Genomic DNA, 16,662 nt, shown 5'->3' with positions numbered 1-16,662 from the left:
TCTTTGGCTTCTCTAGATGCTTGGCCCAGTCCTTCCCCAGTGCAGAGGTCGAAGACAATGAACCCGGCATCCTCGACCCGGAGGAAATTGAAAACGGTCTATCTCCAGTGCCCTTATCCACTGGCAACATCGATGGTTCCGTTGATGTCGAGGTGTCCATTGGAGCAGCTCCGAGGACCTTTGATGCCGATGGCTCAAACTTCCTTGACCTAACGAAGTGATCCATCTTATCAAGTCAAAGCAGACCCAACCCCGGATGTCATAATATATCCCCAGACAGAGGATGCAGACATCATGAGGATCAGTGATTGAGATGGTCCACAGGCACTGGGGGCATCGACAGAAATTGGACATAGTCATTATGGGGCAAAACAAAAGGGCCTAAGGACGGAATGGTGGTGGCAGGCGTCTATGGCTGACAGGCACCGCTACGAAAAGGGAAATCGAATGCGAAAAGAAACTTACTCGAAACGCCAAGAACCCTGACTGGGGACACTATGGGATGGCACCGAGAGGGACCTGGCAATGGAATGAAGAAAGATTGTGAAAAACATGAAAAAACAAAGTTTTCCACAAGGCAAAAAGCCAAGTTTTTAAGAGCTCAATCAAACCAAGAGGTTCACAGCTCCGGGAAGAGACTGAAGAGGGACCCTGCATGGACGCTGGTTTAGGGCATGCTGGGCATGCTCAGTGTGCCTAGTCAAAGTTTCTAGAAAGCTTATTGCCAATGCAATAAAGTGCGCTAAGCTTGGCATGTGTTATGGACATGCTAGACTAGCACCCAATGCAATTAGGCGATTAGAGAGTCCAAAACTGCGCCCAAACAAATGAGTAGCCGATAGTGCCGATCAAATTAAAATTCCATGTACATGAGGCTACTAGCTATTTCCTGATGCAGGAAATCACACGGCGCCCAACGCACACTTTCTAACGCTACAAATTTAACTCCAGCCCCAGAGGTAGCATAAAGTCAATTCATAAGTTAGGGTCTCATGAAAAATTTAAAAATACAGTCCTCTGTGTGTCCTCCTACTTAGTATCATTGTGACACTTAAATTAACTGCTTGTAGTGTTGAAAAATAAATGTATATTGGCTTGATTAAAAAAAAAAAATTCTTATGGCCATATAATTAGAAGCCCATAGTAAGGGGCACTAAGCTATGGGTGTCTTCAGCAACCTCAGCAAAAAAACATAGAAATTAGTCTGAAGAAGCGGGGATAAAAATGGATGCTCATATTGCACGTCCGAAGCGTTTGAGCGCTATGGACGTACAATTCTTCCCTAGTTTCATTTTTTGTGCAGTCCCTCATTTAAATTCTGCATCGAATGCCCGGGGCATGTGGCTGCATGCACATTAGGAAACGGGCACTCAATACAAGCGCCTGTTTTCAGTGCGCGTCTTATTTTCTCAACCCCTAAATGAGATGAGTCTGTTCAGTGCTAATGGATCAAGCCACCCACATGTCATGGCTAATTCAGCCCTACTTATCAATGGAAAACATGTGTTTATGAAACCTGCTGCCCCATTTCTATATCCTGTAATAGGAATATACTTACCAATAGGATTAACCCTTGTTCTATTGACAGGAGGTGGATCCCGTTCAGGAGGGCATGATTCACAGAAGTCCCAACAAGTAGGGCAAATCAGATTCCCAGTATATACCCAGTCATTCATTTGTGCATTGACTGCTAGGACTTGACCTGCACGACTGCATAAATACGCTGTATCGTGGACCCAAATTTTTAAGCCTTGGGAAGAGCAAGAGATCTTAAAAACAAAGAAACACTTGAGTGAGCTGCAGAGCAGAGATCTATGTCCAATCCAAAGGTCTTGCTTTATGTTCAACAGGCACATTGGAAATATTTTCTCTCTTGTATTTTCATCTGAATGACAAAAATGTATTTGCCAATTGCAAACTAAGAATAGAAGTTTGTGATTATGGGTTACTTCCTGGAAGGCTCACCTGACTTTTGGGCCGATACAGTACAGTGCGCTCTGGTGGAGCGCACTGTTAACCTGCGTTTGGACGCGCGTTTTCGACGCGCTAGCTCTACCTCTTATTCAGTAAGGGGTAATAGTGCGTCGAAAACGCGTGGCCAACCCCCCTGAAACTAATGCATGTTGATGGCCCTATTAGTTATTCCCGCGCGATTCAGTACGTAAAATGTGCAGCCAAGCTGCATATTTTACTTTCAGAAATAAGCAAGTTTGCTTACCATAAACAGTGTTTCCGTAGATAGCAGGATGAATTAGCCATGCTGTCTGGGAAGCGCCGCGATCCCAGGTAGGCGGAGTTTCTCTTAGCTGATCAGAGTTTTCAACTCTGTGCATCTGCGCGGTCATCTTCCCGCGCGGTTCCCTCACCTCTTCAGTTTCTTTGTAGCCAAGAGATAAGTCCAGAAGGTATGTCTGTCTCTGTGTGACTGTCTAGGGAGGAGGGTGGGAACGCATGGCTAATTCATCCTGCTGTCTACGGAAACACCATTTACGGTAAGCAAACTTGCTTTTTCCCGTCAATAGCAGGGCTGAAATAGCCATGCTGTCTGGCAGTCCCAAGCTCCCGGGTTGTGTCCTTGTATATTCATTGTTTGCTAGTAATAGCGGTGGTTATCTAAGTCAACTTAATTAATAGCAGGTAATGGACTTCTCCTCCAAGAACTTATCCAATCCTTTTTTAAACACAGCTATACTAACAACACTAACCACATCTTCTGGCAACAAATTCCAGAGTTTAATTGTGCGTTGAGTGAAAAAGAACTTTCTCCGATTAGTTTTAAATGTGCCACATGCTAACTTCATGGCATGCCCCCTAGTCTATTATCCAAAAGAGTAAAAAAACGATTCACATCTACCTGTTCTAGTCCTCATGATTTTAAACACCTCTATCATATCCCCCCTCAGCCGACTCTTCTCCAAGCTGAAAAGTCCTAACCTCTTTAGTCTTTCCTCATAGGGGAGCTTTTCCATTCCCCTTATCATTTTGGTAGCCCTTCTCTGTACCTTCTCCATCGCAATTATATCTTTTTTGAGATGCGGCGACCAGAATAGTACACAGTATTCAAGATGCGGTCTCACCATGGAGCGATACAGAGGCATTATGATATTTTCTGTTTTATTCACCATACCCTTTTTAATAATTACCAATATTATGTTTGCTTTTTTGAGTGCCGCAGCACACTGAACCGACGATTTCAATGTGTTATCCACTATTTATTTATTTTGAATTCTTATATACCGACATTCCTGTAAAGTATACAGATCATACCGGTTTACAGTGTAACATAACTGTCGCGAGTGGCGATTACATAGAACATAAGGCGTTAGAGCAGCGAACATTTTTTTACATAAAATATTAGAGCATCAGAACAAAGGGAATATTGGGAGAATGCAAGGAACAAATGGAAACCATATAAACTGAATGCGAGGTAACTATAAGATGTTAATGTTGTAATATTGTAAAAGACTTAGGCCTTGAAGCTAGGATTCAGGGGAGTAAGGGGGGGGGGAGTAAAAGAGAGGTAGAAATGGAGGGCGGGGTAGGTCGGGCGGAAAAGGTGGGATTGAGCGGGAGGAAGAAACAGAGGAAAAAGGGGCTCCCCGATGAGGCCTGGGGGCTGTGTCGAGAGTGGAGTGTGAACAGTTTATCCTCGTGCCTTAGTCCATGTCCTTCGAGAAGCGTCGGAGTGAGCTTGAGATTCCGGGAAGGCTTGCATGAAGAGCCACGTCTTTAGATCTTTATTGAAGGTTTGGTGACTAGGTTCTTGCCGTAGATCTGGTGGAAGAGTATTCCATAGAGTGGGCCCTGCTGTTGAAAATGCTCGTTTTCTTAGCGAAGATTTGGCCGGGGGGGCATACATACTATGATGCCTAGATCTCTTTCTTGGGTTGTAGCACTTAATAGGGAACCCAACATTGTGTAATTATAGCATGGGTTATTTTTCCCTATATGCATCATCTTGCACTTATCCACATTAAACTTTATCTGCCATTTTGATGCCCAATTTTCCAGCCTCACAAGGTCTTCCTGCAATTTACAGAGAAGGGCTACTCTGAACCAGTAGATGTAGTATACTTGGATTTTCAGAAGGCGTTTGACAAAGTTCCTCATGAGAGGCTTCTAGGAAAAGTAAAAAGTCATGGGATAGGTGGCGATGTCCTTTCGTGGATTGCAAACTGGCTAAAAGACAGGAAACAGAGAGTAGGATTAAATGGGCAATTTTCTCAGTGGAAGGGAGTGGACAGTGGAGTGCCTCAGGGATCTGTATTGGGACCCTTACTGTTCAATATATTTATAAATGATCTGGAAAGAAATACGACGAGTGAGATAATCAAATTTGCAGATGACACAAAATTGTTCAGAGTAGTTAAATCACAAGCAGATTGTGATAAATTGCAGGAAGACCTTGTGAGACTGGAAAACTGGGCATCCAAATGGCAGATGAAATTTAATGTGGATAAGTGCAAGGTGATGCATATAGGGAAAAATAACCCATGCTATAATTACACAATGTTGGGTTCCATATTAGGTGCTACACATTGAAATCGTCGGTACAGTGTGCTGCGGCAGTCAAAAAAGCAAACAGAGGAAAGACTAAAGAGGTTAGGACTTTTCAGCTTGGAGAAGAGACGACTGAGGGGGGATATGATAGAGGTGTTTAAAATCATGAGAGGTCTAGAACGGGTAGATGTGAATCGGTTATTTACTCTTTCGGATAGTAGAAAGACTAGGGGGCACTCCATGAAGTTAGCTTGGGGCACATTTAAAACTAATCGGAGAAAGTTCTTTTTTACTCAATGCACAATTAAACTCTGGAATTTGTTGCCAGAGAATGTGGGTAGTGCAGTTAGTATAGCTGTGTTTAAAAAAGGATTGGATAAGTTCTTGGAGGAGAAGTCCATTACCTGCTATTAAGTTCACTTAGAGAATAGCCACAGCCATTAGCAATGGTTACATGGAATAGACTTAGTTTTTGGGTACTTGCCAGGTTCTTATGGCCTGGAGTGGCCACTGTTGGAAACAGGATGCTGGGGGCTTGATGGACCCTTGGTCTGACCCAGTATGGCATTTTCTTATGTTCTTATTTATTTATTTAACAGCTTTTTTTATACCGACATTAAAATACACATATCGGTTTACATCATAACGAAGGTAGAAATTACATTAAACAGGGAGGGGGGTAACATGAGAACAATAAACAACAGCGGAGAGGCTATGAGGAGGAGCCAGATAACAAGCTAGGAAAGAAAGCTTGGGGGGGGGGGGTGGAGTGGAGGGATATGAACATATCTACAAAGATTGCAAAAAATGATATGTAGAAAATAACATGTTTATAAAGATTCGGGGTGGGTATGAACATATTTACATCGAACAAGTAGGTAAGAGGATAAACATATTTACATCGAAGGGGGGGGGGTCGGGGTGAATAGTGGGAGGGGGGCTAGTCTGGAAAGGCCTGGTGGAAAAGCCATGTTTTGAGCATTATTCTGAACTTCATGGAGCATGGCTCAAGGTGGGCAGGAAGGGCGTTCCATTGGGTTGGACCGGCGATAGATAGAGCCCGGTCCCTGGTTGTGGAGAGGCGGGCCTTCTTGAGGGGTGGGACTTGCAAGGTGCAGGCGAGGTTTGCTCTGGTAGGGCGTGTCGATTGGGAGAGTTGGAGAGGTTCGGTGAGCCATGAGGAGTCACTCTTGTGAATAGATTTGTGAACAATGGTCAGGGTTTTGAACAGGATACGGAATGAGATGGGGAGCCAGTGCAGGTCCTTAAGGACCGGGGTGATATGGTCTGTTCTGCATGTGTTGCTGAGGAGTCTCGCCGTGGCATTTTGAAGTATTTGAAGGGGTTTGATGGTAGAGTGAGGGAGTCCAAGGTATAGGGCATTACAGTAGTCCAGCTTGGATGAGATGGTGGCTTGGACAACTGTTTTAAGATCATGAGTGTGAAGTAGTGGCTTGAGCTTTTTGATGATGTTAAGTTTGTAAAAACCTCCTTTCAGGACGGAGCTGATGTGAGTTTTTAGGTTCAGGAGGGGGTCGATTAGGACACCAAGGTTTCAGACAGCGGGCTGAGCAGTTAGGGAGAGGGTCTTAGGGTCGTTAGGGGGTAGAAGCTTAAAGGTTTGATGGTTGTGGACGAGGAGGAGCTCAGTTTTGGAGGCGTTGAGTGCAAGCTGTAGGGAGGAGAGTAGGGAGTTGATGGATGTAAGGCATTCCTCCCATTTGCTTAGGGTAGCGGAGAGGGTTTTATGGAGGGGTATGATGATCTGGACATCATCAGCATAGATGTAGAATTTGAGGCCAAGGTCTGAGAGAAGATGACAGAGCGGAAGGAGATAGATGTTAAAGAGGGTGGAGGAGAGGGAGGAGCCTTGGGGTACTCCTTGAGCGAGAGGGAAAAGAGAGGACTCAGAGCTGCTCAGTTTCACGGAGAAGCGTCTGTTGGCTAGGTAGGATTTGAACCAGAGGAGGGCTGTGTTGGAGATACCTATGTTTGAGAGACTGGTGATGAGGAGATTGTGGCTTATCGTATCAAAGGCAGCTGAGATGTCTAGGAAAGCTATGAGAAAGTTGTGTCCCTGGTCAAGGCCAATGAGGAGGGAGTCTGTAAGGGAAAGCAGGAGGGCTTCAGTACTCAGGTTCTTGCGGAAGCCGAATTGGGAAGAGTGGAGGATGCAGTTGTCTTCTAGGTATTCCATTAGTTGGGCGTTTACTACTTTTTCCATAATTTTGGCGATGAAGGGAAGATTGGATATAGGACGGTAGTTGGAGGGGTCTTTGGGGTCTAGTGTAGGCTTCTTGATAAGGGGTTTGACTACTGCGTGTTTCAGTGTGTCAGGAACTGTGCCGGTGGATAAGGAGCAGTTTATGATATCTGATAAGGGTTGTGCAATGATGTCGGGAATGGTAAGGAGTGCCTTGGTGGGGATGGTATCAGAGGGGTGTGATACAGGCTTACTTCTTTTAAGGATGGACACTATTTCCTTAGGTGACGTGGTGTCCAGGGTGTATAGCGTATGTTTAGGGGATTGGTGGTGGTTGATGGATTTACAGGTGCTGGGCTTACATGTACTGGGCAGGGATGTCATGGGCGTGGGGGTGGATGCAGGTGGGAACCTGAGGAGTAGGTTAGCAATTTTGTTTTGGAAAAAATGGGCTAGCTCTTCACACTTTGCACTGGTGTCGATTTCGGAAGTGGGTGGGGTGATAGGTTTGGTAAGAGATGTGACATAGTTGAAGAGGGCCTTAGGGTTAAATGTGTATTGGTGTATTTTGGTGGCATAGTAGTCACGCTTGGTTTTTTGGATAGCGATGCGGTATGTATGGAGGTGAGATTTGTAGGCGGCGGAGTGAGGCGAAGTGGGGTCTTTACGCCATATTCTTTCTTTGAGTCTGAGGTCGTGTTTCATTCGGCGTAGCTCGGCGTTGTACCAGGGCTTCTTGCTTGCGGGGGCGGAGTGTTGACTGCGTGTGATGAGGGGGCAGAGGTTGTCAGCTATGTCCCGAGTGAGGTTATCCCATGAATTGAGAGCAGAGTCGGGTGAAGAGAGATCAAGCTTGCCCAGGGATTCTGTGAGTGCTGTAGAGAGTGCCTCAGATGAGCAGGATTTGCGGTAAGAGAAGGAGTTGTTTTGTGGGAATTTGCTGGTGGGATTAGCACTTAGGCTGAGGTGTATATCAATAAGGGAGTGGTCAGACCTCGGAACTGGTGTGCATGAGGCTGCAGAGGGGGTCTGTAAGTAGGAGTTGATGAAAAGTAGGTCTAGAGTATGCCCTGCTTTGTGGGTGGGGGTGGTAATGATGCATATAGGGAAAAATAACCCTTGCTATAATTACACAATGTTGGGTTCCATATTAGGTGCTACAACCAAAGAAAGAGATCTAGGCGTCATAGTGGATAACACATTGAAATCGTCGGTTCAGTGTGCTGCGGCAGTCAAAAGAGCAAACAGAATGTTGGGAATTATTAGAAAGGGCATGGTGAATAAAACAGAAAATATCATAATGCCTCTGTATTGCTCCATGGTGAGACCGCATCTTGAATACTGTGTACAATTCTGGTCGCCGCATCTCAAAAAAACATATAATTGCGATGGAGAAGGTACAGAGAAGAGCTACCAAAATGATAAGGGGAATGGAACAGCTCCCCTATGAGGAAAGACTAAAGAGGTTAGGACTTTTCAGCTTGGAGAAGAGATGGCTGAGGGGGAATAAGATAGAGGTGTTTAAAATCATGAGACGTCTAGAACAGGTAGATGTGAATCGTTTTTTTACTCTTTCGGATAATAGAAAGACTAGGGGGCACTCCATGAAGTTAGCATGTGACACATTTAAAACTAATCGGAGAAAGTTCTTCTTCACTCAACGCACAATTAAACTCTGGAATTTGTTGCCAGAGGACGTGGTTAGTTCAATTAGTATAGCTGTGTTTAAAAAAGGATTGGATAAGTTCTTGGAGGAGAAGTCCATTACCTGCTATTAATTAAGTTGACTTAGAAAATAGCAACGATAACATGAAATAGACAGTTTTTGGGTACTTGCCAGGTTCTTATGGCCTGGATTGGCCACTGTTGGAAACAGGATGCTGGGCTTGATGGACCCTTGGTCTGACCCAGTATGGCATGTTCTTATGTTCTTATCACAATCTGCTCTTGATTTAACTACTCTGAACAGTTTTGTATCATCCGCAAATTTGATTACCTCATTTGTCGTATTTCTTTCCAGATCATTTATAAATATATTGAAAAGTAAGGGTCCCAATACAGATCCCTGAGGCACGCCACTGCCCACTCCCTTCCACTGAGTCTAATGGTTCGAAAGGCGGCAGCATTAGTTGTTCCAGCACTACATTTAAGTCCCATGGAATTGGGGGCTTGGTCACAGGTGGCCGAAGCCGGATCATTCCCTTCATGAATCTAGATATCAACAGATGGTTAGACGTTGGAAGGTTATTAAAGGATTCTTGAAAAGCTGCTATAGCACTGATATGAACTCGTACCGAAGTGGTGGCTAGTCCTGCTTCGTAGACTGTGTGCAGATATTGCAGTAATTGAGTGGCAGTGGATGAAAAAGGATTTATGTTCTTTGGAGTACACCAGTCCAAGTAACATTGCCACTTTCCTTTGTAGTTATGTCTGGTTGAAGGTTTACGTGATGCAGTAAGAATATCCTCTAGGTGAGAAGATAAACCTAAGGGAGTTAGTATTTGCCTTTCAATCTTCACGCTGTGAGATGAAGTGATTGATTCATGGAGTGAAGTAATGAGCCCCCTTCCTGTGTCAGAAGATGTGGAAGGTTTTGTAGCGTTATCGGTGGATGAATGGAAAGTTTCACGAGATATGCGTACCAGGGCTGCCTCGGCCACGCCGGGGCTATTAAAATCATGTCTGACACGTCCTGGATGTATTTCTGAATTGTTCGAGAAATGAGTGGAATGGGTGGATAGGCGTACATCAAGCCTGGCGTCCATGGAATGAGAAAGGCATCTGGAGCCATCCTTTGATTGCTGGGGTAAATTGAGCAAAAGGTTTGGACTTGTCTGTTTGCGTCCATGGCAAAGAGGTCTATTCCGGGAAACCCCCCACTATTGGAAGATGTTTTGCGCTGTGTGGATGTTTTGCGCTGTGTGGATGAAAAATCCGACTGAGATGGTCTGCTGTTACATTGTCCAGACCTGGAAGATACGTTGCTTGGATTGACACTTGGGCTTTGACTGTCCAATGTAGAATTTGTGTTGCTTCCTGGCAGAGAGTCCAGGAACCGGACCCTCCTTCCTTGTTTATGTAAAACATGGCTACCTGGTTGTCTGTATATACTATGAGGCTTGATCCCCTTATCTGATCCGAGAACGTTTGAAGTGCCATCCAAATGGCTCTTAGTTCCAGGAGATTGATCTGATATGTAGATTCCTGAGGGGTCCACAGACCTTGAGTTTTCAGTTCGCCCAGATGTGCTCCCCAACCTTTGTTGGAGGCATCTGTGGTCAGAGTTATCTGGTGAGGCAGTAAATGGAATGGAGCTCCCGAGGAAAGTTTCTTGGGAAGGAGCCACCATCGAATGTCCTCTTTCATTGCGTTTGTAATTTGAACTCTGGTGGCTTTATGAATTGAGACCACCGAGTCTTTAGACCCCATTGTAAGCGACGCATGTGAAGTCTGGTGTGAGGAACCACATAGATTGCTGCTGCCATATGACCCAGAAGTTGGAGAATCTGGCGTGCAGATGCCCGGTTTCTGTGAAGTAGGCTGTGTGCCAATGATTGTATGTTTTGCATCCTGTCTTGAGGAAGGTAAGCTCTCTGTTTGACTGTGTGTATGAGAGCGCCTATGAACTGAAGTATCTGAGTCAGTTGTAGGTGAGACTTCTCGAAATTGATAAGAAATCCCAACATCTGAAGGCATTCAATCGTGCATTTCATATGATCTCTCAGTGTAGACTGATCCGATGCTACTATTAACCAGTTGTCCAGATAAGGAAATATTTGGATCAAAAGTTTCCTGAGGTGAGCCACCACCACTGCTAGACATTTGGTGAATACTCTTGGGGCTGAAGATAGGCCAAATGGGAGAACCTTGTATTGATAATGTATATCCCGAACTTGGAAACAAAGGTAATGCCAAGAAGATGGGTGAATTGGTATATGGGAATATGCATCCTTCAGGTCGATAGAACATAGCCAATCGTTGTGCTGAATCAGCGGTAGGATATTTTTGAGAGAAGTCATTTTGAATTTCTCTCTCTGTATGTGTTTGTTGAGTAGTCAGAGATCTAGAATGGGTCGTAGGCCCCCCGACTTCTTTGGAATGAGGAAATATTGGGAATAAAACCCTTGGTGTTGTTGATGAAGGGGAATAATCTGTATAGACTGTTGAATTTGTAGGTTGTTCAATTCCGCTGTGAGGGAAGTGGAGTGGGATTGTATCATCCTCTTCGGAGGAATATGAGGAAGAGAAAGAGTGGATTGAAAATTTAGAGAGTAACCGTTTTTGATAATGTTGAGTACCCACCGATCTGAAGTAAGGGAATCCCAATTGTGGAGAAAAAATTGAAGGCGTCCTTCTATGAAAGCCGGTAGTGGTAGTAGCTACATTAATTTCAAAAAGAGGAGGCAGGTTTCTGTTGAGGGGCTGGCATTTGTTTTACTGGTCTTTGTTGTCTGGCTCGACCCCTAGAACTCTGCGGAGCTGTTTTTCTGGGAGGGGCATACGGTTGGGGCCTGTACTGCGAATAAGACCTGTTGTATGGTCTGGAGTAATACCGGCGATGGTAAGGATAAAATCGATGTTGTGATTTTTGAGAATCTGCAGGAGTGGTGAGAGATAGTACAGCTGCACTTCGTTCCTTCAAATGGGATACGATGTCTCCAAATTTATCTCCAAAGAGATTGTCACCCATACATGGGATGTCGGCTAACTTTTCATGGACATCAGTCCGAATTGCACTGGCTATTGCGGCCATACGCCTGGCCGCAATAGCCGAAGCAGACGCTCTTGCTGAAGATTCAAACGATTCATAAATAGAGCGCAGTAAATACCTGAGTCCTTCTTCCATCTCTAAGAAAGACTGGTGAGATGTGTTGTCTTCCGAAAGACACAGTGGACGCAGTTTTTGGAGTGTTTCAAAGAGGTACTGCGTAGTGTAAAACTGGTAATGCCGTATCCTGTTGGTGAGCATGGAGGAATGATAGATCTTTTTGCCAAAATCATCTAGGCATTTATTCTCTCTGCCCGGTGGAGTATTTGAATGCAACTTATTCTGTTTTGCCTTGGACAAGGTTGATTCTAGCACGATGGATTGGTGTGGTATTTGGGCAGACTCGTAAATTGGTGAATTATGCATCTTATATTTGATATCAATTTTCCTTGAAGTAGCCGGTGATGAGAAAGGGGTCTTCCAAATTTTAAAGAGTAGATTTTCTAATATCGAATGAAGAGGAAAAGCAGTGGGCTCGGGAGGAGATTCGAATATTTTTAATATACCGAGCATTTCAGCTCTGGGGTCAGGTATTCTTCCTGTTTCCACCTGAAGAAGACTGCCTACTTTCTCAATAAATTTTGCATAGGTCAAGTCCTCCGGAGGAGAATAGAGTTCAGGTAAACCTCCCTGAGGGTCAGATGGCATTCCCGTTGAAGAATTCAAAGAATGAACTGATTCCGGAGAACCTGGGCTGATGGGTTGAGTTGGAGTATCTTCTTTTACCGGTTCTAGAGGTTCTACACCTGGAGATGATGCAGGAGAACCCTCTGGAGAATGTTGTGGTGGTAATTCTTTTGTTTTTTCCAGTTCTTGGAAAAAAGAGCTGAGAATATCTGAGATTTTTGTCATAGTAGATGCCGCCAAAGTACCTTGTGGAGAAATGTGTAACTTTTGCTTTGGGGTTTTCCTTGGAATTGCCGCAAGCAAAATGTCCTCAGGTGCTTTTCCCTTGTGTTGACCTTGAGGAGGTATAATCGGCGAACGGCAAATACGTCTCTTCTCTCTAGAAAATGATGAGAGACTGGCCAAAGAACTACCACTAGGAGAACGGCCTGATAATAAAGATTCTGATGCCGAGAAGCCTTCAATGTCTACATCAGAAGTTAAGGACATCTTGATGAACTTCTTGATCTTAATATCTGTTTTGTAGAAGCTATATGATGTGACTTATGGCGATGTTTGCCTGATGCACTTCGTTCTGGTGATTGGAAGTGCATTGCTTTAGCGCCATGAGCTGTAGGAGCGTCTCTGATTAATCTATGCTCCGTGGGTGTGTCGTGCGATAGGCTTCACGCCGTATCTGCTCCGTGCACCTTAGATGCTCCGTGCGCCGTGTCAAGAATGCTTTGTTGCGGCGATGCGGCGTAGACGCGCCATATCCATGCTTCGTACGTTTTGAAGCGTCGTGTTGTGTTTTCGATGCAGACGGCGCAGGCTCCGAAAAAGTACCCGCCGGTACTTTGCGCCGCAAATCCTCTGCCAGATCCCCGGCTTTTGAACGAGGCCTTGAAGGTGTGTGAGACCCTGGCCTGTAGCGTTTTTCAGGCTTCTCGAGTCTTGCTAGTCCCAGCGAGGATGCCCGCTTCGGGTGGGCCTTACTCGATTTCGCCAGTCCCGGCGAGGAATGGACGGAGGATGGTGGGGCCGAAGATCTCATGTGGAGCCTCTCCATCTTCACGGCCCGGTGTCGCTGGGCCCGCTGACACATCCTGCCGCAGTCGCGGCATGACTTTTGATCGTGGTCCGGGCTTAACAAATGAGCAATGATTATGTCCATCAGTGATGGACATAATTTTGCCACATTGGCAATATTTGAAATCAGACAGCTTCAGAGCCTTCTTGGATGAGAATTCATGAGAAAAAAAACACGAAAAATCGACGAAAAAAATATCCAATCAGGCAAATTCGCTAAGAGAAAAACCCCCGCTTGCGAATGGCTCGCGGAAAAAAAGAAACTGAAGAGGTGAGGGAACTGCGCGGGAAGACGACCGCGCAGACGCACAGAGTTGAAGACTTTGTGATCAGCTAAGATAAACTCTGCCTACCCGGGATCACGGCGCTTCCCAGACAGCATAGCTAATTCAGCCCTGCTACTGACGGGAAATAACGCTTGCCAAAGGCTGGCGTTAATTTCTGCCAGTGCCAGGGAAGTGTACAGAAAAGCAGAAAAGCTGCTTTTCTGTACACCCTCCGACTTAATATCATAGCGATATTAAGTCGGAGGCCCCAAAAATAAATAAAATTTAAAAAAAATTGTTTTAATTCGCCCGTGGGTCGGAAGACGGACGCTCAATTATGCCGGCGTCCATTTTCTGAACCCGTGGCTGTCAGTGAGTTTGAGAACCGATGCTGGCAAAATTGAGCGTCAGTTGTCAAACTCGCTGACAGCCGCCGCTCCTGTCAAAAAAGAGGTGCTAGGGACGTGCTAGTGACTCTAGCGCCTCTTTTTACCGCGGGCCCTAATTTGCATAGGCCACCCTCCTGAATTGCGCGCCCAGGAGAATGGCCTGTGCACGCGCCGGGAGAGCGGGCACACAGGCTAGTGTTTTTCTCCCCTTCCTGTATACAGTGTATCTTGTATCTTTCTTGCTTGTGCTTAACTTATCATCTATGTGTATGCATTTATGTACTCATTGTGTCTTATCCTTCATCTACCTTGTGTCTGTATATATGCATCATTTTTGTGCTCAGTATCTTTCTCTATGTAATTCACTTTGTGCTTTACACCTAGGAACAGGTAGAATATCAAATGCATATAAATAAAGTATTTAAATATATGTCCTCTTTAAGACAGATTTGTGCTATTTAGTTTTACCTGCCTTGAAGAAATATGGAGAAAACCAAAGGACAAATAATTCCTAAATTATAGACAAACGTCTATAGGGTGGTAGTGTTAATCCAAGAAATAAACAGGACAAAACCAAACCAATGAAATTATCAAGAAATGTTTCTTTTTGAAGCTAAATATTTTCTATGAATGCTGAGACAACATATCTTCCCGAGTAACTAAGAACCAAACTCTGTCGTTACCTGATAACACCCACTACCCCAGTCAGGGTATGTCATCTTCTTGGTGCACTGTTCCATGCTGAAAGCAGATTTCTGTATTAGGCACACAGAGTTGGGTCCATATGTCTCTGCACCATAGTTTCTAGAAGGGTCTGAAGAAAACCAAGATGCACATAAAAAAGGAAACTGACTTGAGAAGCATATACAAAGTCAAATGTTGCACTTGCAATATTTCCAGCCAGCTGTGTGATGCAGAATCAGAAAAACTTGAAACGAGGCTAAAGAATGTACTTTTGGTATTGTATGTGCTATTACTCAATATCTAAAAGTATTCTTCCAGTCGGATGTTGCTATAGGGGTATAAATTTAACAATACTCAATACTATGAAACCTCAAAGTGTAAGAATAACACAGACACCAATAATGATCTCACTTTGAAAATATAGATGTGTGACCAAAGGCTCATATATATAAAAAAATATGAATGACCATCATATAGCACAGATATAAGCACACTAAGGGATGCTTTATAACCTCAGCTTTGTGCTGGAAGTTTTAATCATTAGTCATTCATGCTTTGGACATAGGTATGCCCATACCTGTTGCTTATTTTTCAAGATTTTTTAAGCTGCAAATAAAGCAGTGAAAGATTCTTTGACCAGTTTTGTGTAAATAAAATAAACTTTTCTGCATGCTAATTTCTGCACAGGGATAAGGAACACGTCTCAAACATGAATTTTCAAAAGACATTACAATCTTTCAGAAGGATCATTCCTCCCTTCCCCAGAAGCAAATGCAAACACACTAATAAATTATTGAGATTCAAGGCAGCAGTACTATAATTGAAAAAGACCTGCCAGCAGCGTTCAAATTTCTTTGAAAGCAGGAAGTGACATCACCACGGGTAATGGCAGCCTAGTCCGGGAGCTCCACTCAAGACCTGATCACATCGGCCCCCATCGCATTTCCCAAAGCATTTTTTTTCCTCAAAATCGGAGTGGCAGGTCGGCCCCGAAGAAAAAAGTTGATCTGCAGTGTTTCTCCTTCACGGCGGCGGCAGCAGCAGTGGAGGCGGACCCCTGTGGCGAAAAGTAGGCCGTAAGCATGGCGGAGGAGGTAAGCGGGTTTGGGGAGCTCACAGGAGATATGGAGGGCCTAAGAAAAGAACTTCACAGGGTGTTCGCAGATATACAGAAGGATGTCACAGCATTGGGGAGCAGAGTTGCTGAGACGGAAGCTCGTTTGGAAGATCAGGCCTCTGAACTTTCTAACTGCAGGCTGGATCAGGACAAACTGTCCCATGCTCAGGATGATCTCCTAAATCGGCTGGAGGACCTTGAGAATAGGTCTCTGAGAGGTAACTTAAGGTTTCGTGGCCTTCCTGAATCCCAAGACCTCAGTAATTGTAAGCAGGTGTCAAATTCTTAGTACAGATTCTGACCCCTTGGAGGCGGCTACAATCAAAATAGAACAGGCGCACCGCTCGCTGGGAGTCAATTGCTCGGAGAGACCCAAGGTCATAATTGCTTGTTTTCATAGTTATACACAAAAGGAAGAGATCGCGCTCCAGGCACGCAAAATGGGTTCTATATCTTGGGAGAATCATAAGGTAGAGATCTTCCAGGACTTAGCCCCGATTACCATACGCAGAAGACGCGGCTTCCGTGAAATTACCACGATGTTGCGGACTAATAACATCAGATATCGGTGGCTTTTTCCCTTTGGCCTCAGTTTCACCATCTCTGGCATCTCATCTAGAGTCTCCTCAGTAGAGGAAGCACTGGATATTTTGCAGGCTGCTGGGATCACCACTTTGAGGACGACAGAGGATCCTGGACCATGAAATTCTACCAAACCCCGAAGCGACACACCGAGGTGGCAAAGGGTCGACAAGGGAGGCAAGTGGTTGAGGAGACAGCCCAGTGGTTACTGTCAACTATCTGAACATCCTGACTGACCCATACAGATAATCTGAATTTCCCATCAAAGGGAGACACTTGTTCTATCCAGCGAGACGACTTCGCGATGTTCTTCCATGCATTTGGCCTCCTGTGTTTACAGTATGACATGGGCACTGTTCAGGGTATATTGTTGTGTATTACGGGTCGAGAGGGCCCCGGGTGAAAAGGGTCATGACTTCGATGACATCACACCTCCAGAAGGAGGGAGCCCACTTCGG

At 44.8% G+C, this 16,662-nt stretch overlaps 1 protein-coding gene across 1 annotated transcript in view; it reads right to left on the bottom strand.

Moving 5' to 3' along the window:
* The window catches only part of LMLN (leishmanolysin like peptidase), a 174,568-nt gene that overhangs the window by 11,972 nt on the left and 145,934 nt on the right, over positions 1-16,662 (bottom strand). The window contains exons 15-16 of the mRNA XM_029605290.1: positions 14,505-14,635; positions 1,559-1,769 (exon numbers count right to left, since the gene is read on the bottom strand). Coding sequence (XP_029461150.1) covers positions 1,559-1,769; positions 14,505-14,635 — 342 coding nt within the window. The remainder of the gene's footprint in view (positions 1-1,558; positions 1,770-14,504; positions 14,636-16,662) is intronic.

The sequence above is a fragment of the Rhinatrema bivittatum genome, chromosome 6 (genome assembly GCF_901001135.1).
Source record: "Rhinatrema bivittatum chromosome 6, aRhiBiv1.1, whole genome shotgun sequence".
NCBI lineage: Eukaryota > Metazoa > Chordata > Amphibia > Gymnophiona > Rhinatrematidae > Rhinatrema > Rhinatrema bivittatum.
This window is presented reverse-complemented; position numbering and strand designations above follow the sequence as displayed.